Here is a 19,143-nt window from a genome sequence, read left to right on the forward strand (position 1 = left end):
TGGAACTGGAGGGTATTATGTTGAGCGAAATAAGTCAAACAGAGAAAGACATGTATCATATGACCTCACTGATATGAGGAATTCTTAATCGCAGGAAACAAACTGAGGGTTGCTGGAGTGGGGGGTGGGGTGGGAGGGATGGGGTGACTGGGTGATAGACACTGGGGAGGGTATGTGCTCTGGTAAGCGCTGTGAATTGTGCAAGACTGTTGAATCTCAGATCTGTACCTCTGAAACAAATAATGCAATATATGTTAAGAAAAAAAAGAAGAAGAAGGTAGCAGGAGGGGAAGAATGAAGGGGGGGAAATCGGAGGGGTAGACGAACCATGAGAGACGATGGACTCTGAAAAACAAACTGAGGGTTCTAGAGGGGAGGGGGGTGGGGGGATGGGTTAGCCTGGTGATGGGTATGAGGAGGGCACGTTCTGCATGGAGCACTGGGTGTTATGCACGAACAGTGAATCATGGAACACTACATCTAAAACTAATGATGTAATGTATGGGGATTAACATAACAATAAAAAATTAAAAATAAAAAAAAACATAACAGTGCAATATTGGTTTTAGGAGTAGAATCCAGTGATTCATCACTTCCATACAACACCCAGTGCTCGTTGCAACAAGTGCCCTCCTTAATGCCCATCCCCCATCTAGCCCTCCCCCCTCACTTTAAAATGGGGTGCTAATTCATGTGATGAAGCAAATGGGATTGTGTATGTAAAAGCACTTCATCAAGTGCAGTGTAGAGGTAACTTATAAGTAATGATGACACTATTTTATTTTATTTATTTATTTATTTATTTATTTAAAGATTTTATTTATTTATTCATGAGAGACAGAGAGAGAGAGAGGCAGAGGGAGAAGCAGGCTTGCAGCCGAGCAGGAAGCCCGATGCGGGACTCGATCCCAGGACCCTGGGACCATGACCTGAGCCGAAGGCAGACACTTAACCATCTGAGCCACCTAGGCGCCCTATTTATTTATTTTTTAAAAATATTTTATTTATTTGACAGAGAGAGACACAGCGAGAAAGGGAACACAGGCAGAGGGAGTGGGAGAGGGAGAAGCAGGCTTCCCTGTGGAGCAGGGAGCCCGATGCGGGGCTCGATCCCAGGACCCTGGGATCATGACCTGAGCCGATGGCAGATGCTTAACGACTGAGCCACCCAGGTGCCCCTGTAATGACGCTATTTTAAAAGATGGAGTAGTTTTACTACAGAAAAGATTTCTTTCCCCCGAATCCCGAAAGGCAACACCAGTGCCCCACGTGGGTTTTCATTTGTTTAGGACGCCTCCGTTCAGTTCGGAGGAGGAACTGGACGGTGATGACCTCATGCAGGCCTGCGCATCCCCAGACTTTCTTCCTGTGCAGCCGTCCGAAAGCAACAAGAGCGGCTTTGGGAAGAACATTGTCAAAAGCGACGCTGACTGGACCGAGGGAAGTGAAACTGAGGACTCCGACATTTCTCCCAAGCCCACAGGTGAGCTCTGGCCATTGAAAGTCCTTCTGGAAAGTTTGTTTAGGACAGTGGTCCCCAACTGGGGGCCCCAAGCACTGGGAGGCAGAGCTGGGTAAGTGCTCACGGAAAGGACCGGGCTAACCCAAAAGCCAATGCTGCCTAAGGAAGATGCACAGGCTTAGCAACTCCCTGATGCTCAGGTGGAAGGAGAGGAAGCAGGTGGGGGGTGCCTGGGTGTATTTGTTTCCTGGGGCTGTTGGAACAAAGTACCACACACCTCGTGGCTTAAAACAGAAATTTACTGTCTCCATCCCAGAAGCTAGAAGGCCAAAATCAAGGGTGGCAAGCTTGGGTCTTTGTGAGGGCCAAGAGGGAATGATCTGGTCTAAGCTTCTGTCCTTGCCTTGTAGCTGACCATCACCCTCCCCCCGGTCATGCGTGTGTGTCCCAGTTTCCATTTTTATAAGGACACGAGTCATACTGGATCCAGGCCCACCCTAACGAACTCACTTTAACTTGATGACCTCTTTAAAGGCCTTATCTCCAAATAAGGGCACATTCTGAGATATCGGGGGTGCGAACATCATTGTATGAACATCAGCCCATACACTGGGCATCTGTAAGAATGGATATTCTCATACACGGTACTGCCTTGGGAGATGGGGCAATTCTACAGGAACATAAGATCCAAGCGTGCTACTGCTGATCATTTGCTGAAGAGAAATGGGGCTTAAGGGTCATTTCTTGAAAAAGAAATTCAGCTTCTAAAACTAATGATGTAATGTATGGTGATTAACATAACAATTAAAAAATTTAAAAAAAGAAATTCAGCTTAATGCAGTTTAAAAATTATATATTTTAAACATATCAGATATAATTCATTTATTAATTATGTTATATATTATTACATATAATATATATTATAATTATTGTATACAATTTATGTTCATGTTACATGTAATTATGTAAGATATAACTAATCCATTTTAAAATAGTATTGTTTTTGAAAATACCCACATGAATATTCCACTCCTACAGACTGCCTCACTGAAGTTAAAGTTTCTTTTTTTTTTATTTTTTATTTTTTATTTAAGAGAGAGAGAATGAGAGAGAGCACATGAGAGGGGGGAGGGTCAGAGGGAGAAGCAGACTCCTGCCGAGCAGGGAGCCCGATGCGGGACTCGATCCAGGGACTCCAGGATCATGACCTGAGCCGAAGGCAGTCGCTTAACCAACTGAGCCACCCAGGCGCCCTGAAGTTAAAGTTTCTGACCACAGCTTGAATGAGACCATCCTTCTTTGATTTAAAATGAACATTTTCAGGCGCCTGGGTGGCTCAGTCATTAAGCGTCTGCCTTCGGCTCAGGTCATGATCCCAGGGTCCTGGGATCGAGCCCCATGTCGGGCTCCCTGCTCGGAGGGAAGCCTGCTTCTCCCTCTCCTTTTGTCCCTCCACTCCACTCATGCTCTCTGTCACTCACTCTCTCTCAAATAAATGAATAAAATCTTTTAAAAAAATAAAATAAAATGAACATTTTCTTGCTTCTGGTGTAGGAGATCATGATTTTTCTAAAAGGAGTTATACATGTATTAATGTAACTTTTTTTCAATCCCCAACATACATAAATTGATTTTAATTTAATAAATATGATTATTCACAAAGCTTAGACTCTTTCCAAGTCGCTTGTTCAGGTTATTTTGGAATCGAAAAAAGATAATTTTTTTTTTGAAACTGTACCTATTTTCTGTTGGTCACCCAGGAACCTCCATTAAAACACTGACTGAAAAAGTTGAAAAGACGGTGTCAAATCGCAGAAACGTGACTAAGCCAGTTGGTGGAATTAATGTTGCTGAGGCGTTCATCAAAAAAGAATTCAAAGAAGAACTAAAGGTGAAATCACTCTTGCTTTCTGTTTTAAACATGCACAGAGAAAGTCATCTTTTAATGAATATACCTTAATAAATTGTACTTCTTGTAGTGAAATATAAAACACATATTTAGGACAGTAGCGGTTGAGATTTGCCCCGTATCTTGTTTGCAGCATCATTGCATTTCTTTCCTTTCCGTAGAGAATCAAAGATACCGGAATGACAGTGGGTAAGAAGGCATCGTGTGCTTATCAGGCTTGATAGGTTTCCAACCTCCTGTCACGTGTCTGGCTGACGCGTGCAAGCATTAGATAGTTGGCACACGGATGCTTGTGACCGGCCAGACCCCAGACCCCCAGGACTGACCTGGGGTAAGATAGGGACTCGTCAGGGTTCAGCCCAGCTTGGGAGCTGGAGTGGGTGGAGAAACGCATCCGAGAGACGAGAGCAGAGCCCGGGCACCCTAACACCCTAACACCCTCCGAGCAGTTCCAACCGCCGGGACATCGAAGTGTTTCTGTGCGTGGAGAACTCTTGCTGTATTTCTGGGTGCAGCTCATCTGTGTTGACCGAGTCTCCCAGTAGTGGTCACCATTTTCTTAGCTTTGACTCTTCTCTTCATCTGTGGGCTCAGTAGGAACGCGTGCTCCTTTCAGTTGGGCCCTGGTGTGACGTCACCTGCGGCTCAAGGTCAGATTATCCCAGAGGTAAGAGCTCCTACTTGCGGAGCAGCCTGACTTTACTGCTACAACGTAGTGTGTCTGGGATTTTTCTAAATTCGTGGCTGGTAGAGTAGGTAGGAAATGTGTACATTTCCGTGGCAAGAAACAAAGAGGTGGTTCTGTCTGCCTGCAAAACACAGATTTCCAAGTCCGCCTCCTTGCCCTCCAGAAATGACCAGACGGGGAATCTCTGAGATTCCCCAACGTCGGATCATTCGGTGTCAGTGGCTCAGCCTAGCCAACAAAATGACCGACAGACGCCAACATGCACTGCGTGTTTAAGAAACCCTCATTGCTCTCCATGTTTTCTCTCAGTGTGCGGATGTGGAGGATGATGACTGGGACATATCCTCCATAGAGGAGGAAAGATCTCTGGGGAAGAAAACTGGGCGAGAACAGAGGGAACCTCTACCTGTGAAGAATGAGTCAAATTCTACTCAAGTGCCAAGCGCCTGGGGTGCGTCTAATCTGAAGGGGCCAAAAGGAGAAGGTTCGTGGCTTCAGTGTCTTGACAGTCCATTTTCCAGTTATTTGTTTCATCTTTATAAATGTCTAATGAGGCTATGTTAATATATCATCAGACAGAAACGCTGTTGGTATAATAAATACCTTGACGCTTTCACAAAGCACACGATATAACAAATACCGTGTGCTTTGTGCACATTTATTCCCCTTTAAAGTCCTTTAATCTGTGTATATTTATTTAATTTGGACCTAGTCTTTAAATTGTAATATTATTTTTGAAAATGCCCATGCAAATATTCTCTTCATGCAGATGCCTCACAGAAATTAAAATTTCTGCTCTTACACCTGAATGGGGCCATTCTTCTGGCAGTCTTCCTTCGTTAATCTCTTTACACATTAAGTGTTTCTCTTTATTTTCTTTGAAGAAAGATTTCTCTTGCAACATTATAGCCAGTGGGATGAATTACAGATGAAACCCGGAGTTGACATTGTTCCTGGCTGAGTCCTAGGGTCTGGCCAGGTCATCCAGAAGGGCTTGTCAGTGCCTCTCCCCCCAGCTGCAGCGTCCGTCCTCGGGTCTGTGTGGCGCCCCGAGTTCCACCACATCTCTCAGTAGTAGGTCAGACTACAGTTTCCAGACTCATCAACTTTAGACATGAACTGTTGATGTCCTGCTAAGACAGATAGGGGTGTGGCTCATTTCCCGCACTCACGACACCTCTCATTGACCCCCGTTGGGTCTTTTTGTGCCCCCATCTGTACTTCAAATTAGTACGTGCAAACCTATCTGTCCTTCCCATTTTCAGCAGGATCTCTCGCCACCTCACTTTGTAAGATGAGCCATTGCTGTCTGCCCTCCAAGTCACCTTTCCTCTCCTCCAGAATGTGAGCCGTGCCTTTACTTCTACACGGTGCCCACCACTAGGTTATCTGCGCTTCATATTAAAGCCCATCAATCCTAGAAAACCCCTATTTACCATTCAGCTCCTACTTGGCCTATTATACTTTTATTCTCCTTTCTTTACACCTGCCAGTCAGAGTCAGTAACAACAGAACGTTACTGAGCATGGTTAAGGATCCTGGCCCTGTGCTGAATGAAGGGAAGGAGAGATGCCAAGTGGGAGCCTCTAGACAACGGCCCCTGATGGTATCCTGGAGATGTGGCCATTTCGTGGTCAGATTGCACTTGTACCTTCCTCCACAGCCTGTGGGAGCTGGGGGCCTGCGGATCAGCCAACAGACCTGGACACTGAGCGATAGGGGATTTTTACAGACTTGTCTGATCGTTGAAGCTCCTCTTCCTCCTTCCGTCTCTCCCTCCACAGGACTTCAAGATGAATCCAGCACGCTGAAAAGCAGCTTAGTAACTGTGACTGATTGGAGCGACTCTTCAGATGTATAACCACAGCCTCAGAGTCAGAAGGTGCAGATGCCAACGGGATTCCAGTAATCTGCCCACAAGATTCTAGCGCTCCTGCCTTACAGTATTTCCCACAATAACAAGGAAGCTGATTCAGAGAACAAGGGTCTCTTTAACAGCACCTAATTCAGTATTGAAAAACAAATTGTCAACAGTATTTTGAAGCATATAGAGGGTGTTTAAGACTTCTGCTTAAAATTAATATATCATTTTAAGTCATAAAAAGTTTTTTCTTCAGAACGGTACTCTAGTGTTTAAGTGTATTTTTTCAACTAATTTTTAAGTGAATTTTTTTAAACTTATAGGTTTTGGTTTGAATTAAAAACTTTTTTTTTTAATATCTTTCTTATGTGCGTTATCACACTGGAAGTGTTTTATTACAAAATTCTGTTAGTATGCTTAAACTTGAATTAGTGAAATCAATGAAATCTTAAGAGTAGATTGGTTATTTTTCATATAGAAGTAAGTTTAGAATTATAAAAATATAGCTAGGCCCATATTAAATACCTTTTCCAGAAGTATGTGTATCATACGCCGCCTTGAGCCGTTGTAAGCATGTTGTATTAAACAATTATTTTAGAACATTAAATACCATTTCTGCAGTATAATCTTTGCCTTGGACATTTTATGAAGAAAATGTAGCTGTTTTCAATCAGAATCCGAATAGAAAAGATTGAGTCATTACTGAATTCATACGTGTATGTGGGTTTTTTTTCCACTTTCTTCAAACGCCCAACCCATATTATAAAATACCTCAAAACTAATTAGTTCCGTTCTTAACAATTGTCAATAGTCAGAAAGTTCATATAAACTGTTTTTTGCATTTTTTTATACTTTGTGCTACTATCTGTACTCCGGTTTCCAAAAAAAAGTAACCTTTTAACTAATAGTCTGTTGGGTTTTGGATCTCTTTTCAATTTGCCAATCTTTCAAGTAAAGCCCTCCATTACATCATCGTGACTGTGGCTGAGTCATTAAGGATGAGTTCTGAGCCAAGCTTACCTTGTTGGGGGTTAGGCTCGCCCTGTGAACCATGCCACATCCTGATCTGAAGTCACAACAGTTTATGTTTCTGCCTCCAAGGGTCCTTTTCACTGGTCCACTTGCACCCTTTTAAGCACTTCCCACAGGGGCTATTTTATGGAAACGCACTCACTTTCCATGTAAGAGCTTTAATAAATGCCAAATCAAACCTCCATACAGGGGGACAGAGATACGCAACACACCAAAGCCACACCGTGCCCAAGAAGGCACACGGGCCACTGTGCTCATTCGATCACTTTTTCAACAGGTATTTATTGAACTACGTGGGCGTATTATGCTTTTTTTTTAAGATTTTATTTGAGAGAAAGCGAGCTTGAGTGCACAAGCAGTGGGGAGGAGCAGAGAAGAGAGGGAGAAGCAGGCTCCCCGCAGAGCAGGGAGCCTGACGCAGGACCCTATGCCAGGACCCTGAGATCACCACCTGAGCCGAAGGCAGACGCCCAACCGACTGAGCCACCCAGGTGCCCCTATTTTGCTTTTTTAACACGCATAGTTCATTTAATCAGAACAACTCTGGGACACAGTGAATATCATAACCTCATCCTGAAGATGTGAGAAATGTAGAATTAAGTGACTTGCCAAAAGCCATACGACTTGAAAGTGACAAGAGCAGGCTTTACCCCGGTCTCTAAGCTCCCCGTCTTCACTCCTGACGGAAAGGGGAGGGGAAATGGGATGAACTGCTACACAAACCCAGTATTTAAATTAAGTCGGCACATCTGTGTTGCAAAAGCCACTCCTTTAACTCCTCTCTTTAGTCCTACCACGCTGTCCTTGGAGATGTGGTTTGTTCGATTTTCTTCGGACCCTGTGTTTCCCCTCACTGATGCACAGCTAACATGTTTGCGGTTCCCGACAGAGCTTTTCTGTCCTTTCACCACCCCCCCTCCCTAAATTCTTCAGGAGCTAGAATGCTTCAGTACAATCTAAACATTACCTTCACCAGCACAGCTCTGAAATAAAAAACTTGGCTTTAAACACACACCCATAAAATCCTGCCCCCACACTGGCCTGTAGCACCGAACCTCCCTTGTGGCTTTCGGTTCATTTGTATCCCTAGAAGAGATATTTATATATATATTATATATATAGTATATATTTTTATACTTATATTTTACTATTTTATAAATTACATATTTATTTTATATATTATATATTACATATTATATGTGTATCTATATAATATACATATAATTTTTTTAGTAACAAACTTGTTTATTTCCTCTTCTTCCCATTGAACATCTCCAAATAATGTGATTTTCCTTTTTAAGTCTTTCACGCTGTTCAGAGATCACTGGGGCAACTTACATGCCTTGAAAAATGGTAAGTCTCCCCATTACCCAGCTTGGTTGTGCACTCAGGGCCCGAGAGACACACCAGAACTCAGCCATAGGTTGTGAGCGAGGCAGGTGCCATGCAGGTTCTGGGACCTTCCTCGGCTGGCTCCAAGGTCAGCCGTGACCCGCATCTCCAGCCAGGCTCGTGCTGACCCTCCAGCCCAGAATCTGCTGCTTTCTGTTTCAGAAAAGCCTCAGCAGCTCTTTAAGGCGGACGTGCCAGGCAATGTCTTGGCCCCATTAGCCCTTCCTGAGCGGTCACTGAGAATCACAGTGGTGACAAACAGGTGTAAGAAACCGGAAGTCATCGCGACACAGCCAGTAACCTGTCCATTCAACCCAAACATCTTTTGAGGAACAGTCTCAGATTGCCCCCACGCTGTTCACAAGACACCACTTCTTATACACCTTCTGTTTAATATATGAAGGAAAAGAAACAAGGAATGGGGACAAAGAATGCCACGTCTGAATGATCAAGGAGGCTCCAATACAAATACTTGATCCCTTGGTGCTAAATACTTCCCATGTTCTATAAATATATAAAATATATACAAATCCTGTAAATAACCTGTTTATTTTTTTTATAGAAAGCCACAACAGAAAATGATTAGAACATTTACATCCGTACAATCAGCAAATTCTCCAAATTCATGTTTTAAAAATAGTTTTGAGTGTGAATTAGAGGAAGGTCTTGAGGGGGGATCATTTTGTGAACAGTTCACTTTTATAATAACTCAAGACAGCTCATAGCAGTGCTCTTTTCAGACATAAGCATTTTTATCAAACTGTTTTGAAGGGTTTGTGGTTTTAAAACCTCCTTCTGCGCCATGATACTTTGTCCGAGAAGACAGGACAGACGTGGCCCCATTGTATGCGTATCCCATTCTGCAAGGCAAAACACAGTCTGGTAGGTCCTACTGCACACAGAGGGCAGAAACCATTACCCCCTGCTTCTGTCCCAGCAAAGCTGCAGACTTTCCCTGCTTACTGCTAGTGAGCTTCTCTCTCTCCTTCTCTCTCACCACCACCCCGCCCCCGCAAATATCTCCCTGTCATTTCTGAACAGTGTGTCAGTGCGAATCTCAGCAGAAGAAACTCGTGGCTTGTTCATCATCTGTTCAGTTTTTCTCTTTTAAAACTCATCTTCCTGGACCCTGGCGGACAGTACTGACCTTCATCAGGAATCTCTGCCTATGTGAAAACGATGAGGCCACAGTGAAGAATATGCCCCATGGTAAGCCCTATCGTTTTGCTCACAGAAATGGCTCTGGAATGTAAGAAGGATGAGCTCTGACTTTTTAAATTAACTTAACTATATATTTATTCTCTTCACTGTATTTATCTTATTTAATATTACATTCACTATATATTCCTAACTTCAATCAATCCTAGTTTTTTGATGTTTCTAAGAATCGTGTGAACAATCTATAATTTGCCACACCTGTAATAATTTTAACAGGTCATCTTTGTCTCTTTTTCATACCTGGGAGGTTTGTTGTTGTCAGATATTGAAAAGCAAAATATGACACCGCCAATTATGCAGAGTGAGGCTCCTGCCCATCCAATAAACAGAGCAGCTCCTAATTCGTACCTGTGAGGAAGTATTGCACAAGTATTATGGCTGAATTATTTGGGGCATAAACAGTATTTAAGGCTAACGAGCCAACATTTACTAAATGCTCATCATAAACGTTTGCTACTGGAGCTTTTACAGGAAGTAATAACACCTTGTATCTGTGTAACGCTTTAAACTTTACTCAACGTGTTTTTCTAGCCATCTCTTGATTATGTCTCCCTGACTTCCCAAAAGGAAGAAGTGATCCCTGCAGGTAAATCAGAGGCAAAGCCGGTTGAGGAGCCCTGGCCTCCTGGCTCAGCCGGTATCCCTCCTCTGGGCCTGTCTGAAGCTCACAGAGCGTTCCATCTATTTAGTCCACTGCACAGGGTAAATTATTCAGCAGACTCCAGTTAGAAAATGGCAGGTTGCCTTTGCTTTCAGTTTAATTAAATTCAATAAACATTTATTTGCAAATCATGAACAAGGTGTTGAAGGATGGCAGAATATGCCACCCCCAAACAGGCCACTGGGGCATGAGAATTATTTTGAGCTAAAGGCAACAACGGAGAAGCAAATACCAGAAAAGCTCTCTGCCCCTCCCCATTTGCCTTAAAGCAGGACATCAATTTGTAAAGATGTCCCCCATCCCTCCCACCCCACCGACGAGGAAGGACAGAAGTTAATCACCAGAGACAACAGTACACCCGGGGGGGCACACAAAGGGCACCAGGGGGATCTTCGTAACAAACTTGACAAACCAGCCATATCTTTCATTAGTTCCCCATAGATCTGCCACCCCAGAGGCTCAAAGTCCTTTTCTCTGGTCTTGTCACCTTTCTCTGAGCTTATTGTTCTTTTATTTAGATGCCATATAAGCCCAAGTTCTAACCGGCACTTTGAGTTACTCATCACTGGGTACTCCTACGTGTCTCCACGATGCACATGATAACCAGCTCTTTTTTTCTCCTGTTAATCTTTTTTTTTTTAAGATTTTATTTATTTATTTGACAGAGAGAGAGAGCACAAGTAGGCAGAACAGCAGCAGAGGGAGAAGCAGGCTCCCCACTGAGCAGGGAGCCTGATGCGGGGCTCGATCCCAGGACCCTGGGATCATGACCTGAGCCAAAGGCTGACATTTAACCGACGGAGCTACCCAGGCGCCCCAATCTGTCTTTTGTCAGTCTAATTTATAGGGCCCCAGCTGAGAACCCAGGAAAGTAGAGGGGGGGAAATTTAAGTTTTTCTTCCTCTACAAGCCCATAAAAAGTCAGTGCTAGATAAAGTGCTATCTCGCTTGTCACCATAATCTAGTGGGAGATAAATACAAAATAACAGCATTTAGTGATAGATTGCCATCTGGCTGGCCACAGTACTCTGCTGATGCCTCAAGCAGATGCAAAGTTCCACAAGATACACAAGACAGCTCCTACCTTGGGGAGGTCCCCACACAAAGGTACAAATAATGCTATGGAGAACGAAAAAGGAAATCACTTTTTGCCATGGAGGACTAGAGGAAATCCTTTCAGGGGAGGAGTACTCACCCAGAAAAACAAATAAGGAATGACAAAAGTATACCAAAATGTTAGGGTTGTGTGTTTTCATGTTTGCCTATCCTTCTTTTGAAGAATAGGGGGTTTTTTGTTTTTTTTTTTAAATAAAGAAGTGATTCTCAAGACTTTTTGGCCCATAGATTTCTACCGCAAGGCAAAGACTGATGGACGCTACCCCAACCTAATGGGGAAAAAATGAAGTCCAAGTGGGAGGGGTCTCTTTTGGTCACGCAGAATCCACAGAAGAGCTGAGACAGGAGAGTCAGAGGTGAGGGTGACAAGGGGCAAGGCAAGGCCAAGGTGGGCTCCCCGCAGGCACCGGGGCAGGCTTAGGTCTTGAGGCCAGACTGCACTGTTGAGAGCAGCAGGCACGTCCTGCCTGGGCCTGTCCCGAGTTTTGCCTCGTCTGTTTCTACGTGCCGTGTCACTGGCTGAAGTCCTGGCCGGGCATGGGTAGGCTCTCCGGTGTGACGTGAGTCACAGCAGTAATGGAGGAGTGGCCCCGACCGCCAGCTGGGGGAAGCCAGAAGCAACACTCACAGATTAGGAACATATGATCCACTCGCTTATTTGCGTATCTGGCTACGGTGGTAATTTCATAGCCTGCATTCGCAATTGGGAAGAGGCGATGCACACGATGCATGCTGCCCTGGGGTCCCTTCTTTTCTCACTCTTGTGTTGCCTTTTCTGGGAAACCCAGGTGGTCGGTAAAGCAAGGAACAGCCATAGCAGAACAACTAGGGGTAAGCACTTCATCCTGCGCTAGAGCACTATGTTCTGGAAACCAAGAAAGTCTCCAAGTGCTCCCATCGGAAGCAATGGCAGAAACAGAAGATTGCTGCAACGTGGAACAAAACACCTTCAGTCTGCACACAAAAGCTGACCCCAAAGGACTCAGGAGTGAGATGCACCGATGAAAAATAACTGGCCAGACCAAGAGGGTGAAATTCACAGTTTTGTAAAAAATGCCTTCGTTAAATGTCATGCCATACATCTAAAAAAGGATATCCTGAATTTCCACAATCAGCCCTTTTACGATGTTTGAACGCCATCATGCACATAAAACAGAGTGCCTCCCAGGTGTTAGGTGCAGGCTCTTTAAAACATCTGCAAGTCCTAGGGAGCCCGGGTGGCGCAGTCGGTTGAGTGTCCGACTCTTGGTTTCAGCTCAGGTCATGGTTTCAAGGTCATGAGACTGAGCCCCACGTCAGGCTTTGCGCTCGAAGTGGTCTGCTTGAGACTCTTTCCCTCTCTCTCCCTCCCCTTTTGCCCCCCCAGTGTGTGCACGCGCTCTCTCTCTCAAAATAAATAAATAAAATCTTAAAAGAAAACAAAGAAACAAACAAAAATCTGGAAGTCCTACAGTAGTAAGCACCAAATGCCCACGGCCATGCTGTCACGGCAAACACAGCTGAAAGTGAGCACATTGAACATTTCTACTTGGAGGACATTATCGTGGGATTACTGTTTAGTGACACTTCCTGTTTTTCTCTATTTTTGTCCTCCTAGGTTCAGGTTGTCTTCATTCCTAAAACTATGCCTTAGTATTACTCTTCGTGTAAATACCCCCTGAAGCAACAGTCGGAGGTTTTTCTTAAAAAATATTTAGCTTTCTAAAATAGGATTCCAGTGCTGGATACTACGGTTGATTAAAAATAAGCTTCTAATTATTAATAGTGGTCAATCAAGGGTGACAGTGATAGGAATCATAAACTGCTGCTCGGCACCGTGAATTCACTCAAAGGAGCATGCAGACATGTATATGGTGTTGTCACAAACCAGAGGATAAATTACTCAGGCAGGCCAAATGTTGGGACGTGTGTCTTTATATTCATTTAAGCGCATCTGGAAACTTCCTGAAGAATCATGGGTTTATCTTATGTTAAAAACTGGTTTGTGTATTCCTATTTTTAAATATATTTTCATTTTTCTTTTTTATTTTATTTTTTAAAGATATTTATTTATTCATTTGAGACACAGAGATACAGAGAGAGAAAGAGATCATGAACAGGGAGAGAGGCAGAGGGAAAGGGAGAAGCAGGGTTCCCGCTAAGCAGGGAGCCCGATGTGGGGCTGGATCCCAGGACCCTGGGATCATGACCTGAGCTGAAGGCAGATGCTTAACCATCTGAACCACCCAAGTGCCCTCATTTTTCTTTAAGTCAGTAAATATAGACTCTATTCCAAGAAAAATATCATTTCCATTTGAGTTCCTTGTGAATTCTGTCAGAGACAAACAATAAATAATGTCAACTTAGAGCTGAAGTCTTCAAGAGACTCCATGTCTACACCAGTAATTTTTAAGAAGCTGGCTTTTGTGACTTGGTTCTTTCTTTTGCAGAGACTTTCCTTCTTCATTCTGTGGAAAGACACGTAGAGCTGACTTACTCAGCAGGGACTCGAATTCACACCTATCAGTGTGCGTGATCTGGCAAAAACTGGTTAGTATTAGTGAAAGACGGGATTGAGAGAGAGCATTATAATCCACTCAAATTTGTTCCAAAGCATGCCTCCTTTGACACTCACTGGGAAGCTTAGTCTCTGCTTCATTTTTTTGGTAATCGTTCTTCATTTTTTTGGTAATGCTAAGAAGCTGACTTCAACACCTCAGAACATCACCAAATTTCAGATGTTCTGTTGCAGGTCTTCCTTTCGTTAACAATATCTCCTGGCACCAGACAACCTTCCCCACTCAGAGCATGCCCTCTTTACTGACCTGTTATGATCACCGATGGGTTTCCATTATTCTGAAAAGCTATAAATCTGCTTAGCACCAGACAGATCTGTGATTGTCAGGGTGAGGACAGAACTTTGTTTCATGGATCAAAACATTGTTTCTAGAGTACCTCAAATAATCCGCTCAGTTGATAGCACTAATCAAAAGCTGCCTGACTTCAATTCATTTATGTCATTGAATGTAAATTTAGTAAATTGGCGAAAATTTTACTTCTAATCAGAGAAATGAAAACACAGATTAATTGCTTAAAAGTTCCCCCAAAAAGAACCATAAAGATCCAACGCATTCAAATGTCCTCTGCACTACTGGGTGAAATTATTCTCACCCACCTGGCTGTGCCTAGGGCCCTAGAGAACTAGTACCACACCAGGAGGCCTTAATTCTGATCATCTCACACTTAGACTCCTATTTCAGCCCTGTAACCTTCACGGTAATCCGAAGGCATGGATTGGAGAATACCTCTCATTTGCACCTCCTCTTTTGTCTTCCTTGCATCCAAACCCCTGTCGTGACTTATTTGCCATCCACGGGGAGCTTATGTGGCCTACCCGGGTCACCACCCCAGAAACGACATGCCAAGCATTGTGCTCAAGGTGGACGAGAGAGACACAGCTATGCTCTCAAGGATCTCAGAGTCTAGCGGGGATCAGCAGATACTAAGCAAGCACATTTCTGCCCAGTAAACACTATCTGTTCTCCCAGATCCACAGAGATGTGGTTCAAGTAAATGCCCACAACAGGGGCAACTATTACCATCAGCTCACTATACTAGGGTGTGTGTGTGTGTGTGTGTGTGTGTGTGTGTGTGTGCCTGCACGTGCGCGCGCCGTTTCTTTTTTTGCATAATTACGTTCGATCTTCATTATAATCCCGAGAGATAGGTATTGCTATCCCATTTTACAAATGAGGAATCTGAAGCTCAGAGAAATTAAACCATGTGCCCCATGCCTCAGCTCAGTAAAGAGTAAAACCAGGATTTAAGCCCAGAACTGTGATTCCAAACCTCAAGCTCTTCACCACCACTCTTTCTTTCCTTTATGTATACTTCAGCTAAATAAAAGTTTTTGTCAATCTGAGAAAATACAATCCATGCAATGTACTTCTTTAGTTGTCGTGTCAGAGAGAAGGGCGTTTTCTCTCTCTCCCCGGCTCACTGACTTCTCAGGGGCTCACAAGCTCCAGGGTATGGAATTTCTTCTGAATTCCCCTCAGGCTGTCTTCTCACCCGGCACAAAAAGAGGTGAGTGTAGTAATGAAAACCAGGGCATGGAGGACTGGAAAAAAAAGAAAACGCAACGGCTCTAAAAATAAAACAAAACTGGGTAGCAAATGAAAAAAAAAAAGTCTCCTCCTCTAAGCCCCCCAGAGGAGTGAAGTGACCTTGCTGAAGGTCACGGAGCTAGGGGCCAGGCCTTTGACGCCTAAGACAGTGTTTCTTTAAACATGTTGTCCTACTCCTCATTTTCACCAAGAGTGCTAGCAGCCAAGATAAATATTCCAGTTACCTGAGAACAACTCTCTCTTTCATCAAGTTTAAAGTTTAGAGGGGTGCCTGGGTGGCTCAGTTGTTGAGCGTCTGCCTTCGGCTCAGGTCATGATCCCGGGGTTCAGGTCATGATCCCGGGGTCCTGGGATCGAGCCCCACATCGGGCTCCCTGCTCGGCGGGAAGCCTGCTTCTCCCTCTCCCACTCCCCCTGCTTGTATTCCCTCTCTCGCTGTCTCTCTCTCTGTCAAATAAATAAATAAAATCTTAAAAAAAAAAAAAAAAGAGTATGTTTAAAAAAAAAAAAGTTTAAAGTTTAGAAAGTATACCATATATTATCAATGGAAACATTTTAAAACTGAATTCCATTGGCATGCCATTCTTTTAAAGATGACTACCTACAGTAAACTTTCTTCAACTCACAGGCTATATAATCCAAGGTCTATATAAGTGCATGAATAGATTTTATATTAAAGAAGTATTCTCCAGGTGTGATCCACAAACACACATCCACCCCCCCCCCATTATTCCACACTCTTCCTCTGGGGGCCCAGCTACTGGGCTGGGCTGTGGAGTGCCTGCCTGGGCCTGTGCGCCTCCCCGCCTTGCTCCCAGTCTGGTTTCCCCCCCCACAAACCCTTCAGTGAATAGTTCTCTCCCACCGCCTGCAAGATGCCACGGGATTCCTCACCCAGGGCTTCCCAGGAGGCTTACTTTAAAGTAGTAGCAGGCGCCTCCCAAGTGGTGGCTAGAGTAGGATGGGGTAACTTAAATAAGAAGCATCCACTCAAGTACACACGGAAACCTCATGGAGAATTCTCACATTCAGGAAACGCAAAATGAAGACTGATTTTTTGTTGGTGCCAATTCTAAATTGCGCTTCTGTGGCCAGATTAAAACAGACATGCGTGCATGATCTTTCTGTGTGTTATGACTTATCAACAAGGTCATTCAGAATCCTACAAACGGCATATATTAATAACAGGTAACACTTATTGGTGACTTGTCACATGCTGCTATGGTGAATATATGTTATATTCTTTGATCCTCTTAATATGGAGAAGCAGGAGGAACTAGAGCTCTTATCCAGACAGACAAACTGCATCTCCCTAAAGATCCCAGAGGAGCAAGGATGAGCCCAGGGGCCGAACAGAGATCTAACTCTAAAGCCTACCTCTTAGCCTATCTGCCGCCATCCCTCTCCAATGGCCTGTAAAGTGCACCATGAGTATCTTTACGGAAGTCCAATTCTTGCCAAGTATTCAGGGAAATTAAAAAAAAAAAAAAATCCACAGTGTAACTTAATAAATTAAACGTGTATCCCACATTAGCCAAGGTAACTTACAATCTAAAAGAAGTATCTCCTGTCCCCAAAGTTTCATAGATCAATTCAAAAACAAATCCGTTGGGGCACCAACCTGACCTTCGGCTCAGGTCACGATCCCGGGGTCCTGGGATCAAGTCCCGCATTGGGCTCTTGCTCAGCGGAGAGCCTGCTTCTCCCCCTGCCTGCCGCTCTCCCTGTTTGTGCTCTCTCTCTCTCTCTCTGACAAACAAATAAATGAAATCTTTAAAAATCAAAAAACAACCCCCCCCAAATCTGTTGTTTGGCAATGTCCATGCCACTGAGTTCCACTCATATGGACAACTGGGGGGTTTACTGGGCTTTCTTTGATTTCAGGTGAGAAAGGATGTGCTGAGTCCTAATGCTCGAAGCTGACGCAGTAGCAGGTCTGCACACAAACCGCGAAGTCTGCAGAGCGGACACCGCGGAGGGGGCTGTGCTTCCAGACAGGAAATTCCTAAAACAATCAACACTGCCTTGCACCCCCTGAGCACACGGCCCGTGGCTGAGCGCAGGTCAAGAATCCGTGTGTGCACAGGTAGGTGTGCGTATTTGTTTGTGTTGAGACAAAAATATACAGGTGAACTTGTAGCAAAAAAGCCTTGGCCTATTAAACGTGTATCCCACATTTTATTCGGGAGCCTCCACAGGCTTCCTGAAAGCATTTTAGAATCAACCAGGCATTGGGGGAGAGGTATATGAGAAGGGTCTCTACAGTGTCCATACATTTGACAGCTTCAAGCAGCTGCATGTCTCTCACTCACCGCTATGACCGAGGTGATGAGAAAGAAAGAAGGAATTACTCAAGCCTTATTGCTTTTAAATGGTTCCATGCTAGGTCCCTTTCAAACCTGCCTTCCATCTGAGAGCCAAGCGTCTTACCACGGTTATCATTTCAATGTCTCCAACATTTCAAGCTCCATCTCTCTATGGCTAACCTCAATATACTACGTTAAGGTAATGAATTGCAACACTGAGGTACTCTGCGTAAGGGTCATTATCCTTAAAAGTCATAGTTAACATTTACTGAGTCCTCACTATGTGCTGATGCACGGTTCTAAATCACTGAATATTTATTTATTATCCCCACATTATAGATGAGGAACACAGGACCCAGAAAAGATAAGGACCTTCTTCAAGGTCACACAACAAGTAAGTGGCGGAGCTGGGGTTATCAGTCTTTTCCACAAGTGTACTCAGTCCTTCCCCTCCAGGAGAGATACAGACAGACAGTCATACACAACTGCTGATGGACCATCCCTGCTGCAAATGTCCTGGAGCGTAGGCTAGGCACAAGAGATTCCAAAATGAGCAAGCTGTGGTCTCTGCTTGGAGATGCTCCTGGTCAGGCCTGGGAGAGGGCGCAGCAAGTGCGTGCAACAAACAGGAGCACGCAGGGGGGCACCTTCCCCAGAACGCACATCCTGCAGGATAAACAGGAGTTAGCCAGCATGTGAGAAAGAGAGGGAGAGGGAGAGGGGGCCTGGAGGGGGGCGGGGGTGAAGCAGAGTCACCAGAAAGCATGGCAGACTGGTAGGAATTGCGACTTCATGTGCCGGTCAGTCAAAACAAAACACAGGTACCAGACACTTGGTTTCCATGCGTATTTTGAAGTCACGCTAGCCTAACAAAAGCATCAGAGCCATTGTGGTGCTATGACGTGGCCTGGGCCACTACTGAACACAGTGAAGGCTCAGAATAGCCCTTCTTAATATTTAACTGCTGAATTGTTTTGTTCTTAATATCTGGCACGTCCATGGAACCCCTTATCCAAGAATCTGTGAGCTGTTTACCAACATTAACTCACTCTCCAAATAACCTTCTGAGTGGAGTAAGCTTAAATAAACAAACATCCATAATTCATTAAATTATAATAAGGACAAAAGAGAGAAGTCAAAAATCATGGCAAGGTCACGTAGTGAGATCGATATTCCTTTGAACTTCACCCAGGAAAATGTGTAGTTTAGAAAGGTACTCCTTGAATTATCCATTGTTTGTTGAACTGGACAGATAACAAGGAGGAGAGAATTTATCAGAGAATAGACAGCCATGTATTTCTAACTACTAAATAGCCACAATGGTGAAAAGACTTTACCCGAGAAAAGCTTAAATCCTAGAGCAGAAACTAAACATATGTCAGGAATGAGTGC

General features: G+C 44.1%; 2 protein-coding genes across 5 annotated transcripts in view; one reads left to right on the forward strand and one right to left on the reverse strand.

Annotated features, from left to right (window-relative positions):
- The window catches only part of DZIP1 (DAZ interacting zinc finger protein 1), a 46,595-nt gene extending 39,948 nt beyond the window's left edge, over nucleotides 1-6,647 (forward strand). Inside the window, exons 17-20 of one of the 2 annotated variants that reach the window (XM_021695967.2) lie at nucleotides 1,290-1,483; nucleotides 3,223-3,353; nucleotides 4,369-4,543; nucleotides 5,844-6,647. In XM_021695967.2, the coding sequence (XP_021551642.1) occupies nucleotides 1,290-1,483; nucleotides 3,223-3,353; nucleotides 4,369-4,543; nucleotides 5,844-5,920 (577 nt within the window). In that variant the 3' untranslated portion in view covers nucleotides 5,921-6,647. The remainder of the gene's footprint in view (nucleotides 1-1,289; nucleotides 1,484-3,222; nucleotides 3,354-4,368; nucleotides 4,544-5,843) is intronic. The other variant, XM_044913140.1, reaches the window with a different exon arrangement.
- Nucleotides 6,648-9,080: 2,433 nt separating this feature from the next.
- The window catches only part of CLDN10 (claudin 10), a 106,922-nt gene continuing 96,859 nt past the window's right edge, over nucleotides 9,081-19,143 (reverse strand). For all 3 annotated transcript variants that reach the window (XM_021695961.1, XM_021695960.1, XM_021695959.1), the window contains exons 4-5: nucleotides 9,803-9,910; nucleotides 9,081-9,204 (exon numbers count right to left, since the gene is read on the reverse strand). In XM_021695961.1, coding sequence (XP_021551636.1) covers nucleotides 9,081-9,204; nucleotides 9,803-9,910 — 232 coding nt within the window. The remainder of the gene's footprint in view (nucleotides 9,205-9,802; nucleotides 9,911-19,143) is intronic.

Source organism: Neomonachus schauinslandi, chromosome 3 (genome assembly GCF_002201575.2).
Source record: "Neomonachus schauinslandi chromosome 3, ASM220157v2, whole genome shotgun sequence".
NCBI lineage: Eukaryota > Metazoa > Chordata > Mammalia > Carnivora > Phocidae > Neomonachus > Neomonachus schauinslandi.